Source organism: Xenopus laevis, chromosome 5L (assembly GCF_017654675.1).
Source record: "Xenopus laevis strain J_2021 chromosome 5L, Xenopus_laevis_v10.1, whole genome shotgun sequence".
In the NCBI taxonomy this organism is placed as follows: Eukaryota; Metazoa; Chordata; class Amphibia; order Anura; family Pipidae; genus Xenopus; species Xenopus laevis.
The window spans coordinates 7,126,082-7,147,857 of record NC_054379.1 but is presented as its reverse complement, the minus strand read 5'-3'; the positions used below and the strand labels follow the sequence as shown (position 1 = coordinate 7,147,857).

At 38.3% G+C, this 21,776-nt stretch overlaps 1 protein-coding gene across 2 annotated transcripts in view; it reads right to left on the bottom strand.

Moving 5' to 3' along the window:
- Positions 1-21,776, bottom strand: part of LOC108716424 (S1 RNA-binding domain-containing protein 1) — a 133,623-nt gene that overhangs the window by 72,280 nt on the left and 39,567 nt on the right. For both annotated transcript variants that reach the window (XM_018262543.2, XM_041562494.1), the window contains exon 15: positions 5,545-5,636. In XM_018262543.2, coding sequence (XP_018118032.1) covers positions 5,545-5,636 — 92 coding nt within the window. The remainder of the gene's footprint in view (positions 1-5,544; positions 5,637-21,776) is intronic.

The following is a 21,776-nucleotide window of genomic DNA, read 5'->3' as shown; positions in this document are numbered from 1 at the left end:
ATCAGCTTATATTACAGCCAGGGAAGCTCATTTTCTGCTGGATAATTAGTGACGAGCCCTAAGCTTAGCTTCTCAACAGCCAATCAGAGCCCACTGAGCATGTGAGTGTCACAGACACTTTCCAAGATGGTGACCCCCTGTGACAAGTTTGAAGTCCTGGATCATTGCTGCTATTGACAAGCTCAAACTTTAGCCTCGTGCAATAAGTTCACTATATAAAATAGGACATTTTTATCCATATTAATTTGTAGGGTTTAGTTCTCATTTAAAAGCTGGAAAGAAGAAGAAGAAGAAGAGGAGGAAAGCAAATACTTCAAAAACTATAAGAAATAAAAAAAAGATGACCAACTGCAAAGTTTCTAGGAATAGGTTATTTTATAACATACTAAATGTTAACTTAAAGGCGAACCACCCCTTTAAGCGCAAATGAGCAATAAATATAGTGCATTGTCTCTTTACACACATGCGAGATGCTGCTAAATGAAATGTACATAAAGGGTCACATTTACTAAGCTCGAGTGAAGGATTCGAAGTTAAAAAACTTCAAAGTTTTTTTTTTGGGTAGTTACTTCGACCACCGAATAGGCTACTTCGACCTTCGAATCAAACGATTCGAACTAAAAATCGTTCGACTATTTGACCATTCGATAGTTGAAGTACTGTCTCTTTAAAAAAAAACTTCGACTACCTACTTCGGCACTTTAAACCTACCGAGCACCAATGTTAGTCTATGGGGACCTTCCCCATAAGCTTTCTATGCTTTTTTTGATTGAAGGAAAATCCTTCGTTCGATAGATTAAAGTCCTTCCATTCGTTCGATTCGAAGTATTTAATTGCTCGATCGAACGATTTTTCCTTCGATCGTTCAAAGTAGTTGCGGTAAATACTTTGACTTTGATATTGGAAGTCGAAAGATTTTACTTTGATGGTCGAATATCGAGGGTTAATTAACCCTCGATATTCGACCCTTAGTAAATGTGCCCCTAAGAGTAATAAACGTGTATTTAGTGTCCTATGATGACAGTAATGTAACTGTACTTGTCCGTAAGGCAGATGGTACGTCACTAAACTTTTACTACAAAAGTAGATGCATTTTCTGCTTGGAAAGAATTCCAGCACTTTCAGTTTGCCCCCCTAACATTTCACTGCTTTTAGATGGATCTAAACGATACCAGATGTACAGAGATGTTGGATTAAGTTATTTAGTGTGTGCTGGGTGATTTTAGATTACATTAAATTAGCATGTTTGGAAGAAGTACAAGGCATGCAGGCAGTTGTAATATGTAACTTTGTATTCGGAGCAGATAAGACCCCGGTGCTTTTGGACTGGAATGTGCCCTTGGATTATCGCTTGTCCTGATATGAGCAGCACATTAGCTCAGCCTCGTCGGAAAGCTTGCAATCAAACCAATGCTTTCATCAGTTCATGGGATTCTTTTCGGTTAGTTTAAGATGAGACGAGTCCTAAAGGGAAGTCCAGGGGGCCGTCATAGGATCTGCCTTCTTCACTGTTATACTAATACAGGCATGGGATCTGTTATCCAGAAAGGCCGTCTCCCATTAACTGCATTTTATCCACATAATTGACATTTTTTTAAAATGATTTCCTTTTTCTGTGTAATAATAAAATAGTCGCTTGTACTTGATCCCAACTAAGATATAATTAATCCTTATTGGAGGCAAACTAATGCCATTGATGATTTTTTAGTAGACCTAAGGTATGATGATCCAAATTACGGAAAGATCGGTTATCTGGAAAACCAAGCATTCTGGATAACAGGTCCCATACATGTACTTGATCCCAACTAAGATATAATTAATCCTTATTGGAGGCAAAAGCAGCCTATTAGGTTTATTTAAAGTTCAGATAATTATTTAGCAGTACTTTATAAAAGTACAGGTATGGGATATGTTATCCAGAAATCTGTTATCCAAAAAAATCCAGATTATAGGAAGGTCATCTCCCATGGACTTCATTTTCAAATAATTAAAATTGTAAAAAATGATTTCCTTTTTCTGTGTAATAATAAAACAAGTCGCTTGTACTTGATCCCAACTAAGATATAATTAATCCTTATTGGAAGCAAAATCAGCCTATTGGGTTTATTTAATGTTTATATGATTTTCAAGTAGACTTAAGGTATGAAGATCCAAATTACGGAAAAGATCCGTTATCTTGAAAACTCCAAGCCCCAGGTATTCTGGATAACAGGTCCCATACCTGTAATAATAAAACAGTAGCTTGTACTTGATCCCAACTAAGATATAATTAATCCTTATTGGAGGCAAAACCAGCCTATTGGGTTTATTTCATGTTTGTATGATTTTCTAGTATGAAGATCCAAATGTATCAATCAGGGAGAAAAGATAGGAATAGTAATTGAACAAGATGGGTTGGATAATACACCTATAATTGTCCCCACTAAACCAAAAATAACAGCATCACTAACTCTCCAGACGTTACTGAACTACAACTTTGACTTTGGCTGTTGGTGGTATGCTGGGAACATATGGAGGCCCCCATCTTGCCCAACCCCTAGTTTAATTCATCCCTGACTCTCTAGACCAGTGATCCCCAACCACTAGCTTCACAAGCAACATGTAGTTTACAACCCCCCATGGCTGTTGCTCCCAGTGGCCTCAAAGCAGGAGCTTATTTTTGAATTCCAGGCTTGGAGACAAGTTTTGGTTGTATAAAAACCAGATGTTCTGCCAAACAGAGTCTCCTATAGGCTGCCAGTCCTCATCGGGGCTATCAAACAGCCAATCACAGCCCTTATTTGACATTCCCATGAACACTTGTGTTGCTCCCCAACTCTTTTTTACATTCAAATGTGGCCGACGAGTAAAAAAGGTTGGGGATCCCTGCTCTAGTGTAACATTGCTATGACATGAAACCAGAATGCAGCCCTGTCTGGATAAGTCCAACCTCAGTGAATCATATTTCCCAGCTGGCAAAGCAAAACACACTCCAGCGTTAGGTAAAAAAACAAGAGAGATCTAATGAGCCAGCCTTGAAATGAGTTGTTTTCCCTTGTGATAGTCGGCCAGGGCAAACATTTAGCAGCAGTGCTGAACTGCTTTGGCTTCTATAGTGAGAGCCCTGTACAAAGGTGTGAAGGAAATCTCACTATATAATGAGCAGGAGGTGCATTAGCTTTATATTTATAATTAGTGGAAAAAATGATCATGGATTTAAGTAAAAGAAAACATGAAGTTGGACCTGCCAGGGGGGTCAGAGGGTGAACTGACATCTCTTGTGTTGAATGATAAGTAACCGTCATTTCCTGTGTTCCCGCTGCATAGCAACATCCTACAGCCCATTGGATTGTACTCAAAGGGGTAGTTCCTCTTTAAATTAAATTCTAGTATGACGTAGACAATGATATTCTGAGACAATCTGCATTTCTCTTACTTAGCATTTGTTTAGCAGATCTTCAGTTTCGTTTTTCAGCAGCTATTTGGTTTATTTACCCCAGCAACCAGGCACTGACTTGAATGAGAGACAGGATTATGAATAGGGGAGGGCCTGCATAGAAAGATAAGGGGCGGATTTATTAAAGGGATACTGTCATGGGAAAAATTCTTTTTTTCAAAACACATCAGTTAATAGTGCTGCTCCAGCAGAATTCTGCACTGAAATCCATTTCTCAAAAGAGCAAACAGATTTTTTTATATTTCATTTTGAAATCTGACATGGGGCTGGACATATTGTCAGTTTCCCAGCTGCCCCAAGTCATGTGAAATGATAAGGGGTGATATTTGTATGTTACATGTTGTGGCAGTAGGACAGCTCTGTTCTATGGGATTCTAACTGCGATGAACAGGAATATACAGCTCGGCTGATACAATGTCCCAGCATATCTTGTATTCCTGCACTAGACTTTAAAAGGGTGGAATAAAAAGTCTAACTCAGCTGCACTTTAGGATGAGTGGCACGGAAATTAAATAGGTTTCCAACTCATTTTATAAAGGAATATAAGGACTTGCATTGTTTTCCTTTAACAGGCAGACAACTAGGAGGAGGCTGTTTATCATGTGCAGAGAAGTTTCCTTTTCTGCATATTTACCTTTTATCTGAAACCGGAGCAGACCCAGAACAGTGTATTGTGGCATGTCATGTACATAGCATAACTGGGTGCTTGTGGGTGCCAGCTCCATATCTGCAGCCGTTGCCTGTATCACTGGTTGTCTATATGGAACCAAACATTATACATCATTTCTAGGTTCCTTATTAAAGGGGTTGTTCACCTTTAAATTAACTGTTAATATGATGTGGAGAGAAGAATTCTGAGACAATTTGTAATTGGTTTTCATTTTTTATTATTTGTGGTTTTTGACTTATTTAACTTTTTCTCCATTTTGCAAATTGAGCCATCTGGTTGTTAGGGTCCAAATTATCCCTAGCAACCATGCATTGGTTTGAATAAGTGACTGATTAAAGGGGCTGTTCACCTTTAAATTAACTGTTAGTATGATGTAGAGAGGGATATTCTGAGACAATTTGTAATTGGGTTTCATTTTTTATTACCGGTATTTGTGTGTTTTTTTTTTTAGTTATTTAGCTTTTTATTTAACAGCTCTCCAGTTTGCAATTTCAGCAGTTTGGTTGCTAGGGTCCAACATAACCTAGTAACCGTGCATTGATGTGAATAAGAGACTGGAATATGAATAGGAGAGGCCTGAATAGAAAGAGGAGTAATAAAAAGTAGCAATAACAATACATTTGTAGCCTTACAGAGCTTTCGTTTTTAGCTGGGGTCAGTGACCCCCATTTGAAAGCTGGACAGAGTCAAAACAAGGCAAATAATACAAAAAAAACATAAAAAAATAAACAATGAAGACAAACTGAAATGTTGCTTAGAATTGGCCATTCTATAACATACTAAGTAAGGGTTAAGGTGAACCACCCTTTTGAAAAAAACCCAATAGGCTGGTTTTGCCTCCAATAAGGATTAATTATATCTTAGTTGCGATTAAGTACAAGCGACTGTTTTATTATTACACAGAAAAGGGAAACCATTTAAAAAAAATTTGGATTATTTGATTATAATGGAGTCTACGGGAGACAGCCTTTCCGTAATTTGGAGCTTTCTGGATAATGGATCCAATAAACCGGTAGCCTAACAGTTTATGGGCTACTGGGGTTAGTGGCCTCCATTTGAAAGCTAAAAGGCAAATAATTAAAAAACTACAAAGACCAATTGAAAAATTGCTAAGAATTGGCCATTCCATTAAATGCTAAAAGTTATTTTGAAAGTGAACCACCCATTTAAGCCTGCAAATTTAGCTTAATGTTAGGCAGCCTAAAAGCAAGTCCCATTAAGCGGAAGACTGTTTGGAAGTACTGGGAGTTGTAAGAACTGTGGGTCGCAGGGATTTGTAGCACAACAACAACAACAACAACAGAAGGGATGCAGGTGGCTCACTGCTAATTAAAAAGGACTGTAAGCTTTAGTGATCAGGGAATGTTTCACATTTAGCTGTGGATGATGCTGGTGCTGTTCTCCAGGAGAATAAGATGTATTATATAAATGGCGTTACCTGCACTGCGAAGGTTCGGATCCAGGTCCGGCATTTCCTTAGCGGCTTCTGGGCTCACACTGTAAATAGAGGCACCCGCTTCACTGGTAATGCTGCAAAGTGAAAATTAACATATATCGGTTATGTAAAAAAAATCTCTAAATACAATTTCTAGAACAAGTAGGAATGATGTTTATTTGTAGTAGAACATTCAATCAGAGTGGGTTGTAGCTTTTACTGATTGACAGAACCAGACCGGGTCAAGTCCAATCACAAATCCTCTATGGGCTGGAGATCTGGACTGTGAGTCAGTGGTGTCCGTTAATGTTTAGTTGTGCGGCTTTATGTTTGGGGAAAACATGTTTTTTTTTGTCCAAAATGAATCAGTTAATAGTGCTGCTCCAGCAGAATTCTGCACTGAAATCCATTTCTCAAAAGAGCAAACAGATTTTTTTATATTCAATTTTGAAATCGGACATGGAGCTAGACATTTTGTCAATTTCACAGCTGCCCCAGTCATGTGACTTGTGCTCTGATAAACTTCAGTCACTCTTTACTGCTGTACTGCAAGTTGGAGTGATATCCCCCCCCCAGCAGCCAAACAACAGAACAATGGGAAGGTAACCAGATAACAGCTCCCTAACACAAGAAAACAGATGCCTGGTAGATCTAAGAACAGCACTTAATAGTAAAATCCAAGTCCCACTGAGACTGATTCAGTTACATTAAAGGGATCCTGTCATCGGAAAACGTGTTTTTTTTCCAAAAAGAATCAGTTAATAGTGCTGCTCCAGCAGAATTCTGCACTGAAATCCATTTCTCAAAAGAGCAAACAGATTTTTTTATATTCAATTTTGAGATCTGACATGGGGCTAGACATATTGTCAGTTTCCCAGCTGCCCTCAGTCATGTAACTTGTGCCTGCACTTTAGGAGAGAAATGCTTTCTGGCAGGCTGCTGTATTTCCTTCTGAATGTAATTGAAGGAGTCTCAGTGGGACATGGGTTTTTACTATTGAGTGTTGTTCTTAGATCTACCAGGCAGCTGTTATCTTGTGTTAGGGAGCTGTTATCTGGTTACCTTCCCATTGTTCTTTTGTTTGGCTGCTGGGGGGAAAAAGGGTGGGGGTGATATCACTCCAACTTGCAGTACAGCAGTAAAGTTTGATTGATCAGAGCACAAGTCACATGACCAGGGGCAGCTGGGAAATTGACAAAATGTCTAGCCCCATGTCAGATTTCAAAATTGAGAAATGGATTTCAGTGCAGAATTCTGCTGGAGCAGCACTATTAACGGATTCATTTTGAAAATCTTTTTTTTCCCATGACAGTATCCCTTTAAGTAGGAGAAATAACAGCCTGCCAGAAAGTAGTTCCATCCTAAAGTGCAGGCACAAGTCACATGACTGGGGCAGCTGGGAAATGGTCAATACATCTAGCCCCATGTCAAATTTCAAAATTGAATATGAAAAAATCTGTTTGCTCTTTTGAGAATTAAATTTCAGTGCAGAGTAGATAACTGATGTGTTTTGTAAAAAAACATGTTTTCCCATGACAGTATCCCTTTAATTAATTGTATTTAGAAAGTTTCTTATTTAAGTATTTATATTAAATTTTCATTTTCGTCATAGTTGTCCTTTAATGATGATGTTTCGCTTACGTAAAGTCTGATGGGCAAAAAGCTCAATTTTGGGGTCTGGCAAACTGTAGACAACATGTTAGTTTTGATGTTATTTTTGCCATTCTCCCATAAATGTACAACTAGTGAAGCACTCGGGCAACAGTGGTGGCGCAGTCTCTTTAATCTCAGTCAATGAGGAGCGTAAAGTTGTCACAGGTCTCTTGGTGGCCTCCCTCTCTAGCCTCCTATTTGCACTCTCACACTTTTATTGGAAGTGTTATTGTGTTTGTGTGTTTCTTTTTAATTAAAAATTATTTCATACTGTCACAGAGGTAGGTTTTCGTTTTGACACAAGAGAGTCCGTTTCTGTTGTCAGTGTAAAAAATAAAACCCGAAAAGTAACTCGGCTTTGATTCAATGTTCTATGACAATAAAACATGAAACAAAGAGTGAATACTTTTATAGATAATGTTGTTCCATATAATGAAAAAACTATATAGAGATAGAAAGACCGAGCTAGAGATATAGACAGATAAGGGGTTATTTATCAACGTCCGAATTTAGTATTTCTAATATCAAACTTCGAGCAACTCCGAATTCCCGAATGGACCTTATTTATGAAGAAAAAAAGCCTGAAAAAATAGGGTCGTCAAACTTCGGAGCTTTCCCTGAAAATTGTTCTGAGTTTTCCGCAAAAACTATGATTTTCTCAGAGTTTTTTTGCTTCGACACCCCGAAATCTTTGGATATTGGTACGGACATCAGAGCAGACACTGGAACCTTCCCCATTGACTTATACAGAACCTTGAGAGCTTTTAGATGCTGGGGTTTTGGATTCGGAGTTTTTAGACCATCGGACTTTAAAGGAGAAGGAAAGGTTAAAACTAAGTAAGCCTTATCAGAAAGGTCCATCTAAATATATCAGTAAACCCTCAAAGTATTGCTGCTCTGAGTCCTCTGTCAAAAGAAACACTGCATTTCTTTCCTTCTATTGTGTACTCATGGGCTTCTGTATCAGACTTCCTGTTTTCAGCTTAAACCTCATTGCCCTGGGCAAGAGCATGCTCAGTTTGCTCCTCTTCCCCCTCCCCTCCCTTCTCTACTGTAATCTGAGCCCAGAGCAGGGAGAGACTCAGGCAGGAAGTGATGTCACACCACATTAATACTGCAGCTGCTATCCTAAACAAACAGAGAGTTTCTAGAGCTTTTTACTCAGGTATGGTAAAACATTCTACAGAATAAATATAGCATTCTAGCTTGCACTATTGCAGCTAATCTATTGGCAATAAAATGCCTCTGTAGCTTTCCTTCTCCTTTAATAAATCTCAAAAAATTCAGGGTTTTTTTTTTTTTTGCTCCGAAAACTAAAAATCTTTCGAGGTTCGGAGCTTGATAAATAACCCCTGTGGTTTAGGCCAATGACCACTAGTTTTTATTAAATCTGTCCAACCTTCAGCAATTATCTAAGCCAGGAATAAGGTGTGAGGTGCAGACACTAATATCTCATATCGTCTGACTTGACTGGGAAACAGAACACGGGAAACCCGTATATATCGTAGGATTCCGTACGACAGACAAACGTGGGCCGGGAGAAGGACACACAGTAACAAATAATCAGAATGAAGTGTATTGTATGGAATGTATCACAATGAACTGCAACATATTAGATATAACTGTATGAAACAAATGATATTTAGTGTTTATCATTCTCAAATTAATTTTTATGCAAAGTACAAGTTCTCATTTGCAATGACAATTATACTAATGTGTATTGTATGCTGCCCTTTCAAACACTCACACTAAAACTCCAATGTATCTCTCTTTTTTTATTAAAACAAAGTCGACCAAACTCCCATCCACAACTTTAACTCATTTATCAATAATTCTTCTTGAAAAAGTTGGTGCGAAAAAAAAAAGTTTTTGTGTCAATTTGAATGCTACGATTGATCCTTCGAAAACGCAACTGTATCGAATTGTCGCAGTGAAAACTCAACTTTGTCAGAAGTTCGGACAAAAACCAGCTTCGGATATTTAGCACCTTTGGGGCATAATAAATTCATGTTTTTTCCCCCCACAAAAAATTAAATTTCTCCCCTTCAAAAGACTCAACCAGAAAAATTCAAGATGAAATAAATATCACTTTTCTAAATCAGTTCATGCAAAAGCAGAAGCATTCATTTTTAGCAGATTTAGGGTATAATAAAGCTCTAAAAATTTGAAGTTTTGTGTTTTCTCTAAAAATTGGAGTTTTCCTCTTAAAAAACTCAACCAGAAAAATTTGAGGTTTAGTAAATAGTCCCCTCGCTTTTCTAAATCAGGTCATGCAGAAACATTAATTCTTAGCAGCTCTACGGTATAATAAAGCTCTAAAATTTTTTAGTTTTTTTCCTCTAAAAAATGGAGTTTTCCCCTTTATAAACTCGACCAGAAAAATTCAAGGTTTAATAAATAAGCCCCTCGCTTATCTAAATCAGGTCATGCAGAAGCTCTTTGTTTTATCAAATGAAATCCAGTCGTATCTACTCCAAACACAGCCGCTAGACCAGAGCCGTCGATTCAGGGACATCAGGATTCACTGATTAATTGTTTCCTTTAACTCTATCAGTTGTTTATGGAGTTCATTAGTCACGGATGGGCTCTAATTAGCCGTATAAAAGGCAACGGCACAGAAATAGTAACTGGTTATGAGCTCTCGGTCTCTGAACACTGACCGGCCTCTCTCAGTAACCGCTCAGCATCGACTCACTAATAATCAGCAGCATTTCCATTGCTTTTTTTATTATAAATACAGAAATATATAAATGTGTGTGTGGACCTTTAAATAGACATTATTGCATGCACTTAACTTTACTTTACTTATTTCACCGAGACAGCTGAGAAAGTAACCTTGAAAGAAAACTTAGGGTCCCTTATCCGGAAACCTGATATCCAGAAAGCTCCGAATTACGGAACGGCTCCGCACACTCCATTTTATCCAAATGATCCAAATTTTTAAAAATGATTTCCTTTTTCTGTGTAATAATAAAACAGTCGCTTGTACTTGATCCCAACTGAGATATAATTAATCCTTATTGCAGGCAAAACCAGCCTATTGGGTTTATTTAATGTTTATATGATTTTCTAGTAGACTTGAGGCATGAAAATCAAAATTACAGAAAGATCCGTTATCCGGAAAACCCCAGGTCCCGAGCATTCTGGATAACAGGTCCTTTACCTGTATATATCTATATAATTTTATAATGACATTTTATAGTGCTGTGTTTTGTACATCTGGAAGTCGTGTTATTGCGCACTGGTATTATTTATTAATCATGTATAATTTGTTATTATTTAAATGATTTTGACAAAACATTAAACAAAAAAGAGTAAATAAAATGTGATTGAACTTTTGCAATCAAAAGATGAATACAGGTCTGGGACCTCCTTTCTGTGTAATAAAAAAAAAACCAGTAGCTTGTACTTGATCCCAACTAAGATATAATTACTTCTTATTTTATGTTTCTATGATTTTCTAGTAGACTTATGGTATAAAGAGCCAAATTGCGGAAACATCTCTTATCTGGAAACCCCCAGCTCTGGAGCATTCTGGATAACAGGTCCCATACCTGTGCTCTACTATTTCTTAATTCATTTCTGTTTTATTCAGATTCAAAAAACATCTACTGAAACAAAATGCCGACATTACAGGAACCCCATAATATAGATTTTGCAGCCAAATACAGACACTTAACTTGTAATTGCTATTTATCTCCATATAACTAAACACACTCCCTCTGGTTTAACTCTCAGTGGGACAGGTATCCATTCAAAGGGGAAATATGTGTTTAACTCTTCTGTAAATAGATCTGGCAGTCTATTTGTCTATCTACTGTATGTATGTATCTATCTATCTATCTCTATATATTTATCTGTCTATCTATCTCTCTATCTATCTATCTCTCTATCTATCTATCTCTCTGTCTGTCTGAATCTATCTATGTCTGTGTCTTTCTATCTATCTATCTATCTATCTATCTATCTATTTATCTCTCTGTATCTATCTCTCTGTATATCTATCTATCTATCTATCTGTATATCTGTCTGTATTATCTATCTATCTGTCTGTCGGTCTATCTGAATATGTCTATCTATCTATCTATCTATCTATCTATCTATCTATCTATCTACGTATATCTGTATCTATCTATCTATCTACGTATATCTGTATCTATCTCTATATCTATATATTTATCTGTCTATTATTATCTATCTATATCTGTATCTATCTCTATATCTATCTGTCTATTATCATCTATCTATCTATCTATCTGAATCTATCTATCTATCAATATCTATGTCTGTGTCTATCTATCTGTGTATACGTATCTGTATCTATCTATCGATCTGTCTGTCTGTCTGTCTGTCTATCTATCTATCTATCTATCTGTCTATCTATCTGTCTATCTATCTGTGTCTATCTATCTGTCTATCTATCTGTGTCTATCTATCTGTGTCTATCTATCTATCTATCTATCTATCTATCTATCTATCTATCGTCATCTATATTTTATCTATCTATCTATCCATCCATCTATCCATCCACCTCCAGTGATAATATGCAGGTTTTGCACCTTATTTCAATTCCTGGAATATTTCTAATAGACATGGATATTTGGAGGTGTTTATAGGGGAAAAAAAAGGGAAAATGGCTTTCATTTTGGCAGAGATTTGGCCTGAATATTTGCAAACACACATATGGCTCTACCATCGTCCCCACCGATCAGCAATTGTTAAATATTTAACTGCCACGCTACTTTGTTATTTAGCTGAAAGGGGGGGGGGGTTATATCCATTTAATGGATTTAATTTCAATACAGACGGGATGCAATAGATTATATTTGATTTATATTTGGGAATATCAGTGTATAATGTAACACAGAGGTTAGATGGGATATCTGCAGCAATGAAAAGCAATTTAAAGATGACACTTTGTTAGAATCCGAGGGAGTTAAATATAGTGCACCTGCGCCATCTAGTGGCTACACTGAATAAATACAACATGGGAAAATAACATTGGAAATCTGTATCACTTCCAAACACAATCACTTCATTTGACTTAAACTAAATCATCTGCATTGCCGCATAATCCCTCAATAGCAGCAAATGCTTCAGGGGGAAAAAAGGTCTACTGCATTAGACTTCTATCATTTATTAAAATTACAATATTCAGCTTATTGACATTCACCCCAAATGTGATCCTGATTGTGGTTACTAAGAAATAATGTAAATGCTAATGGCAATGATTATTTTTATTATTTATTATTAACATGTATTTATATAGCGCCAACATATTGCGTAGCACTGTAAAGAAAATGTGATTATACAACTAAATCACATGAATTATATACATAGAACATATGGAGTTACATACATCTCAATCAATACAGGTACAAAAGGTGAGGAAGGCGCTATGCAGAAAGAGCTTACACTCTAAAGGGAAGGGAGTAATACACAAGGTGTGGGAGTGGGCAAGATCAAATTAAGTGGGTGAGAAATGTGGTACTGTATGTGGTGTTGCGTTTGGTAGTTAAGCAGAGTGAGGGGAGGCTTCTCGAAAGAAGTGCATTTTAAGAGATTTCTTGAAAGCAGAAAGGTTGGGAGAAAGTGGGACAGACCGTGGGAGAGAGTTCCAGAGGAGGGGTGCAGCCCTTGCAAAGTCTTGAATGCGAGCATGTGAGGAGGTAATGAGAGAAGAGTTGAGGAGCAGGTCAGTAGAGGAGCGTAGTAAGCGAGTGGGAGAGTATATAGAGAGATGAGTTCAGAGATGTAGGGTGGGGCAGAGTTATGAAGTGCTTTGAATGTCAGTGTCATTAATTTGAATTTTATTCTGAAAGGTAACGGAAGCCAGTGCAGGGATTGACAGAATGGCGAGGCAGAGGAGGAGCGGTTGCTGAGGTGTATGAGCCTCGCAGCAGTGTTCATTATGGACTGGAGAGCTGACAGTCTCTGGAGGGGGAGGCCAATTAAAAGAGAGTTACAGTAGTCTAGACGTGATATGATGAGAGAGTGAATAAGAATTTTGGCAGCATCTTGGGTGATAAATGATGGTATTTTGGATATGTTCCTTAGGTGGAAGTGACATGATTTAATAAGTGACTGGATATGAGGAGTGAATGACAGGGCAGAATCTAGGATAACCCCGAGGCACCGGGCCTGGGGAGAGGGGGTGATAGTGGAATTGTTAACTATGATGGATACTTCCGGGATGTTACTGGTGTTAGTTGGAGGAAAGAGAACCATTTCAGTTTTAGAGAGGTTTAATTTAAGGTAGCGTTGCGACATCCAGGTAGAGATAGCAGACAGGCAGGAGGAGACGCGAGTTAGGAGTTCTGGGTTGAGACCAGGAGATGAGAGATAGATCTGAGTATCGTTGCTGAGGGAGGAAGTATAGAGGGAGAATAGTAATGGTCCCAGGACAGAGCCTTGAGGAACTCCAACAGAAAGAGGTAGGGGAGAAGATGATACTCCATTGTAGGAGACACTGAAGGAACGATTGGAGATGTAAGAAGAGAACCAGGACAGGGCTGTGTCACGAAGGCCAAGCGAATGGAGGGACTGGAGGAGGAGAGGGTGATCTACAGTGTCAAATGCAGCTGAGAGATCAAGCAGTATTAGTAGTGAGAAATGATTGTTGGCTTTAGCGGTTAAAAGGTCATTAGTTAGTCGAGTCAGGGCAGTTTCCGTGGAGTGTTGTGGCTTAAATCCAGATTGTAGGGGGTCCAGCAGGTTATTGTGAGAGAGGAATGAGGTTAGTCGGTTGTAGACTAGGCGCTCAAGCTGTTTAGAGATGAAAGGTAGCAGAGAGATAGGTCGGAGGTTGTCAAGATTGGAGGGATCAAGAGAGGGTTTTTTCAGAATGGGGGTGAAAAGAGCATGAGTCCGGATCAAATCTAGTGGATCCCAGGATCTGTGCTCAGACTATCCTTATAGAGTTCCCAATGTAAGTCCATCCCAGGATTGTGCCTCTACGATCATCCTATATAATAAAGTTGAAGTGTCTCTGCGTCCAGTCCCTGTGTCCGTGGGATTGTGCTACTGCGCATGTGCCCCACGGACCGTCTCTGGCGAATTTTTTTTAGACTAGAACAATTCTGTTTTTATAAATGTTTGACTACATATGTTCTAGCGCCCGTTAAGTTAACGGGCTTAATGTCTAGTCCATTAATAATACGGCATCTAAATATTATTCTATCAGTCTGTATAGAGTGTTTGCTATCTGCACTTCTGAAAATTAAACATTTTGATCTGTTTAAAGGGCAAGTCAACTACAAAATAAAAATGTGCCTAATAAAAGAAAACACAGTTCTAAGCAATATAACACAATATAAATGTATTAATAATGTTCAGTGCTTTTAAAGTTATTTGTAAAAATTATTGCTATGGAAAGCAGCATTTGCTTAACTCCCAGTTGTTGAAACAATTTTGCAAAAGTCTGAGTTCCCCAGCAGCAAAGACAGGTCTGTTAATCAGCTGCATTATCCTACATTGTATTCACGCTCTGAACCACCAGTGCAGAGAATAACAGATCTTTCCATAATTTGGATCTTCATACCTTAAGTCTACTAGAAAATCATATAAATATTAAATAAACCCATAAGGCCGGTTTTGCCTCCAATAAGGATTAATTATATCTTAGTTGGGATCAAGTACAAGCGACTGTTTTATTATTACACAGAAAAAGGAAATAATTTTTTTAAATATTAAAATAATTTGATTACAATGGAGTCAATGGCAGAAAGGCTTTCCGTCATTCTGAACGTTCTGGATAAATGGGTTTCTGAATAACGGATCCCACACGTGTACAAAGAAACGTTGCGTAGAATTATGTTTTCTTTTATTAGGCAAAATTTTTTTTTTTTACTTTGAAGACTGCCTGTAAACCTAATAAATGTTAACCAATAATTTGTCTTGAAAAGTTTGTTAAAGGGGTTGTTCACCTTTAAATTAACTGTTAGTATGATGTAGAGAGGGATATTCTGAGACAATTTGTAATTGGTTTTCATTTTTTATTATTTGTGGTGTTTGACTTATTTAGCTTTTTATTCAGCAGCTCTCCAGTTTGTAATTCAGTAATCTGGTTGCTAGGGTCCAACTGACCCTAGCAACCATGCATTTATTAGAATAAGAGACTGGAATATGAATAGGCAAGGCCTGAATAGAAAGAGGAGTAATAAAAAGTAACAATAATACTTGTTTTTTTTAGAAAAGAGTCAGAAGAAAAAGGCAAATAATTAAAAGCTGTAAAAATAGAAAAAAAGATAAAACAAGGCAAGCTGAAAAGTTGCTTAGAATCAGTCAGTCATTCTATAAGATACTATGGGGGTTATTTACTAAACATCAAATGCAAAAATCCCAAAATATTTGTTGTTTTTTTATTTTATTATAAAATCGGACTTTTAATCTATTAAACCCCGAGGATGGATTAGTCAGAATCAGCAAATCCAGCATCTCAAACCTGTCGAGGTTGTATATAAATCAATGGGAGAAGTCCCAATGATTATTTGATCTGCGCTGGGTTTCGTGCAATCAGAGCCGGGCCAACCGGCCAGGCGCCCTAGGCAACCTGGCGGGCCACGGCGCCGGCTCTGTGCGCACTTGACTGCGCAATTTTTTTCCAGCGCGCATGCGCAAAATTTCGCTACAGCGCACATGCGCAAAATGTGTTTGCGCATGCGCAGAAACGCATGCCACCAGTGGCAGTCGGGGAGAGACGGGACCGGACACGGGGTAGGCGACAGAGCAGGTACGTGCCTGGCGCCCCCTCAGCTTTGCGCCCTAGGCACGTGCCTACCCCTAGTTCCGGCCCTGCGTGCAATACCCCAAAGTTTTCAGGCAAAAAGCATAAGAAATCTGAGTTTTTGGGTGAAAAATCATGAAAAAACTTGAAAATTCGTTTTTTTTTTTCCCGCAGAGTAAATTTACAGGAAAGTGTAATAATAAATAGGCGTCAAAACCCGAGTGGATTTCATCGGAATTTGCAGCAGAAAATATTGAAATAAAATCGGACTTTGATAAATAACCCCCCAAAAGTTAACTGAAAGCTGGCCATTTTGATTTTACAGCAGTATTTAAAACCAACTGCAAATTGTCTCAGAATATCACTCGCTACATCCTACTAACAGTTCATTTAAACCCATCTAATATGACCCAATGTGCTCCACCTGGCCCCAAATTGAAGTTGCCTCTCAGAGCATTATGGGTAATGAAGTCTTTAGCCCACCCACAGGCTCTTCTCCCACCGGACCAAAGCAAGCAGTGAGATGATTGGTCAATGGTTTTATAAAAAAAATGTCATAAAACCTCACCCAGGTTAAAGGAGCAAATTCCTATAAGGAGAATGGCTTGTGATTCTAGGAAAATGGCTACGGTAAGAATCTTTTCTAAGCCAAAGTCCTGCTCGGGTGACGCACTTGCAGAATGGGATGCAAATTAAATTGTCTTTTTGAAAACCTAAATTCCTTTCCATTTAATTAGACGTTATTTCAGTTATAAGCAAATTTTTAAAGTCTTTATTCAGACAACAGTGCAGGTATGGTATCCTTTTTCCAGAAGCCCGTTATCCAGAAAGCTCCAAATTACAGGAAAGTCATCCCCCATCTGTTTTATTCATTAAAGTTTTAAAGACAATTTCCTTTTTCACTGTAATAATGAAACAGTATGTGATCTGTTATCCAGAATGCTCGGGACCTGGGGTTTACCAGATAACGGATTTTTCCGTAATTTGGATCTTCATACCTTAAGTCTACTAGAAAATCATATAAACATGAAATAAACCCAATAGGCTGGTTTTGCCTCCAATAAGGATTAATTATATCTTAGTTGGGATCAAGTACAAGCGACTGTTTTATTATTACACAGAAAAACGAAATCATTTTTAAAAATTTGGATTATTTGTATAAAATGGAGTCTTTGAGAGACAGATTTCTGTAATACAGAACTTTCTGGATAACAGGTTTCTGGATAATGGATCCCATACCTGTACTTGATATAATAATATAATAATAATAATAATAATAAAAAGTATATAATTAATCCTTATTGGAGGCAAAACCAGCCTATTGGGTTTCTTTAATGTTTATATGATTTTCTAGTAGACTTAAGGTATGGAGATCCAAATTACGGAAAGAACCTTAAATCTGGAAAACGCCATACCTGTAACATTTTCATGTTATGCTTTTAGAGTCAACAAAACCTTTATTTGGCAGGAAAGTCATGAAGAAAATGAAATACAATTACGCAGAAGCATTAATTCTCGGATGCGACACCTGCCAGGGATGTGTTCCTTCGCTTCAGGAGTCGCGTTGTGTTTATTAGGCAAGTGACAGGCAGAGCTGACAGTTGCTGGAGAGCTCAGTCACTGAGATTTGTTAGTACAGGGCGTCTTACTGGTAAAACTCATGTTTTAAAGTGTAGAAAGTATTCCGTGGGTATGCGGCAGAACTGCACGTCTCTTTATCCAGTCACCTATGAAGTTCGCCTGCGGAGCATCGTCGCAAAGGGAAGAACAATCAGATATGTGTCTTTATGTTGCCTGGAAACGCTGACATTTTTCAGTAGGAAAAGGGTCCAAATGGCAGGTGTCAGAGAGTTTTAGTGTGACATGAAGTGCTGGGAGGCAGAAGAGACAGCTGATGTCAGGGCCCCAGCGAGAGCGCACGTCTGAAAAGAGCAAAGCTCAGAGCCGGTTACATCAATCCTGTGCCAGATGCAGCACATTGGTCCTGGGGAGATCAGTGCAAAGAACAGGTCTGACACCTCCCAAGCCTTAAAGTGACAGTCACCTGTACTTGCCCCTCTCTTTATATAGTGACGGGGTGGATTGTCAAGAGCAGTAATGGGATAAGACTTTAAGCCTCCGAAAAACAGCAGCAGAACAAAACTTTCACTGTATGTAAATGGGCCAATATATAGAGAAGCTTCCGGTTATGTGTCAGAATGTACAGGGGGAAACATTGTGTCCATAGCCTTGGGCACAACCGCTGTATGAATTTGTCTTGTTACAATTAATAAAACTGAAACATCAGATAATCTTCCTTCACTTTATTTACACCCATTTTTTTTTTTTTTTTTTTTTTTTAAGCTTATATGGGCACATTAGGGAAGAATTTGGAGGGCAAAGGTGACCTTGAATTAACAGGATCAAAGGAAATAAAAAAGTTCTTAAAGGGGCAGCAGTGGGCCAGGAGGTTACACAATTATATCAGGGCTCATACTAAAAACCTGCTCTAGCTCTTAGCTCTTTATATGAAGTGATACCGACACTAAAAATCTACTATTCAAAATATTAATCTGCATTAAGGGGCAAATTTACTTAAGGTCGAATATCGAGGGTTAATTAACCCTCGATATTCGACTGTCGAAGTTAAATCCTTCGACTTCGAATATCGAAGTCGAAGGATTTAGCGTTATTCATTCGAACGAAAAATTGTTCGATCGAACGATTAAATCCTTCGATTCGAAGGATTTTAATCCATCGATCGAACGATTTTTCTGCGACCAAAAAAAGCTACCAAAGCCTATGGGGACCTTAGCTACAGTAGCTTTTAGGTGGCAAACTAGGGGGTCGAAGTTTTTTCTTAAAGAGACAGTACTTCGACTATCGAATGGTCGAATAGTCGAACGATTTTTAGTTCGAATCGTTCAAATTGAAGTCGAAGGTCGAAGTAGCCAAAAAAAACATTCAAAACTCGAAGTTTTTTTCCTCTATTCCTTCACTTGAGCTAAGTAAATGGGCCCCTAAAAGTTACCTATAGGGCATGTTGATCATTTTTCACTGATAGTTCTGTAAGTAATTGTTACTTGACATTCCTAAACCTGACTGTTTTGCCAACCTGACGTAGAGTCCTGCGCGGAACCAATTTCTAAGACCTGGACCTGACCCGAACCCGCACATTTGCTCAATTTGATCCGCTACCCGACCCAGACCTGCAACTGCCTTATCCGCAACCCGCCGACCTCCATCAAACAGGAAGTGATGGTGCTGCAAATCGGAAGTGACAAAACCAAAAGTGGGCGGGGACAGAAACAAGTAAAACTTTAAAAGAAGTAAAATATAGACAACATTACATAAGATAAGAAATTGAGATCAGACCCGCAACCCGACCCGCATCTATACCCGCACCTGGAAAACCTCCCCTAATTCCACAGGGTGTCCATTTTTTTTGCGGGTAATCCAAGGGTACCTGACCCGCTGTAGGACTCTAACCTGACTATCTCTTCTCAGACTGTCAGTAAGAGTTTCTACTGCTGCACAAATATGGCAGCCCCCTTATAGAGGAACATGGGGAAGGGCAAATATTTTTATGGCAAAATTATAAATAATATACAAATAATAGGCAAAGACAAAGTTATGGTAGATGTAAAAAAAAGGGTTATATCTGGTGTCAGTATCTCTTTAAAGGAGAAGTAACACGTGTCCAAGATGTGAAATTAGAGCAATGGACAAGCAATGTTTGTCGCAACTTTCCTGCTGAACTCATTTCCAATAATAAAATTGAGCAGCCGCTGTCCACTCACAGTTATGTGAACAGCTCTAGATTGTTAGCCAACATGGCGGCTGCCGATGGGTTGCTAAAAGTACCATTTCAGTAGCCAGTTCTGCTCAAATGTGTTATTTTTACACCAATGTTAGACTGCCCCAGTGCTGGGTACATCAGATAAAGCCCTGCTATGTGTCCTAGTTAAACTCATGGCCCTCTTCTTTAAAGGGATACTGTCATGGGAAAAAACATTTTTTTCAAAATGAATCAGTTAATCGTGCTGCTCCAGCAGAAATATGCACTGAAATCCATTTCTCAAAAGAGCTTTTAGAACAGATTTTAGAACAGATTTTTTTATATTCAATTTTGAAATCTGACATGGGGCTAGACATATTGTCAGTTTCCAAGCTGTCCCAAGTCATGTGACTTGTGCTCTGATAAACTTCAGTCACTCTTTACTGCTGTACTGCAAGTTGGAGTGATATCACCCCCTCCCTTTTCCCCCCAGCAGCCAAACAACAGAACAATGGGAAGGTAACCAGATAGCAGCTCCCTAACACAAGATAACAGCTGCCTGGTAGATCTAAGAACAACACTCAATAGTAAAAACCCATGTCCCACTGAGACACATTCAGTTACATTGAGAAGGAAAAACAGCAGCCTGCCAGAAAGCATTTCTCTCCTAAAGTGCAGGCACAAGTCACATGACTGGGGGCAGCTGGGAAATTGACAAAATGTCTAGCCCCATGTCAGATTCAAAATTGAATATAAAAAAAATCTGTTTGCTCTTTTGAGAAATGGATTTCAGTGCAGAATTCTGCTGGAGTAGCACTATTAACTGATGCGTTTTGAAAAAAACAAGTTTTCCGATAACAGGATCCCTTTAATGACCTATTCTACTCAAATAATTAAAATGTTTAAAACTGATTCCCCTTTTCTGTGTAATACTAAAACAGTCGCTTGTACTTGATCCCAACTAAGATATAATTAATCCTTATTGGAGGCAAAACCAGCCTATTGGGTTTATTTTAGGGATGCACCGAATCCAGGATTCGGTTCAGGATTCAGCCTTTTTCAGCAGGATTCGGCCGAATCCTTGTGCCTGGCCGAACCGAATCCTAATTTGCATATGTAATTAGGGGCGGGTAGGGAAATCATGTGACTTTTTCGTCACAAAAGAAGATTTTTTTCCCCACTTTTTCCTTCCGTGCCCCTAATTTGCATATGCAAATTAGGATTCGGATTCGGTTCGGTATTCGGGCGAATCTTTCATCAAGGATTCGGGGATTCGGCCGAATCCCAAATAGTGGATTTGGTGCATTCCTAGTTTATTTCATGTTTAAATGAAAGGGATTTACAGATCTTTTAGGGCCAAGGACAGAAGGTTATTGAGTGAATATGGGCTGATTGACAGAATCACACAGAAGCCTCTGAGCAGTGGGACACAACCAGTATTTCTTCTGCAAACACAAAGCAAGTCAATTTCATCATTAAATAGACTGTTTTCCAGTTTCCTACTGTTTTGTGGCTAAAACTTGGGGAGTTCAATGTTCAATGTACAACAGTTCTTTTATTGTCATGTACTAAAGCTTTATTTCTTGCACCAAGAAGAATTAGGGGGTTATTTATTAAGGTTTGAATTGTGTTTTCCACGACAATTCAAGCTTTCAAGGTTATTTTTTTAGGTCAAAACGCACATTTTCAGCTTTAAAAATGAATTTTTCAAGATTTATTAAACCCTGACCCTGGAAATAGCTCAAATACAAAAATACTCCAGTTAAAACCCGTCATGGTCATGTAGAAGTCAATGGCAGAGGCCCCTTGAACCATCTGAAGATGTTAATAGCCTTCATGAGATTTTTATATAGCGTTTTGTCTGAAAACTCAATCAATATGAGTGATTCGAATTTTTTTTTTGCTAAAAACTTGATTCATTTCTATATTGGATACACACACCCAGGACTGTGGAGTCGGTACATAAATCCTTAGAGTCTGACTCTTTATTTATGGGCCGACTCCAACTCTGACATCTGTTTTTAAAGGAACCATAACTCCAAAAACTGAAAGTGCATCAAAGCAATACATTTACTTATGCTCTGCACTGGAATAACTAAA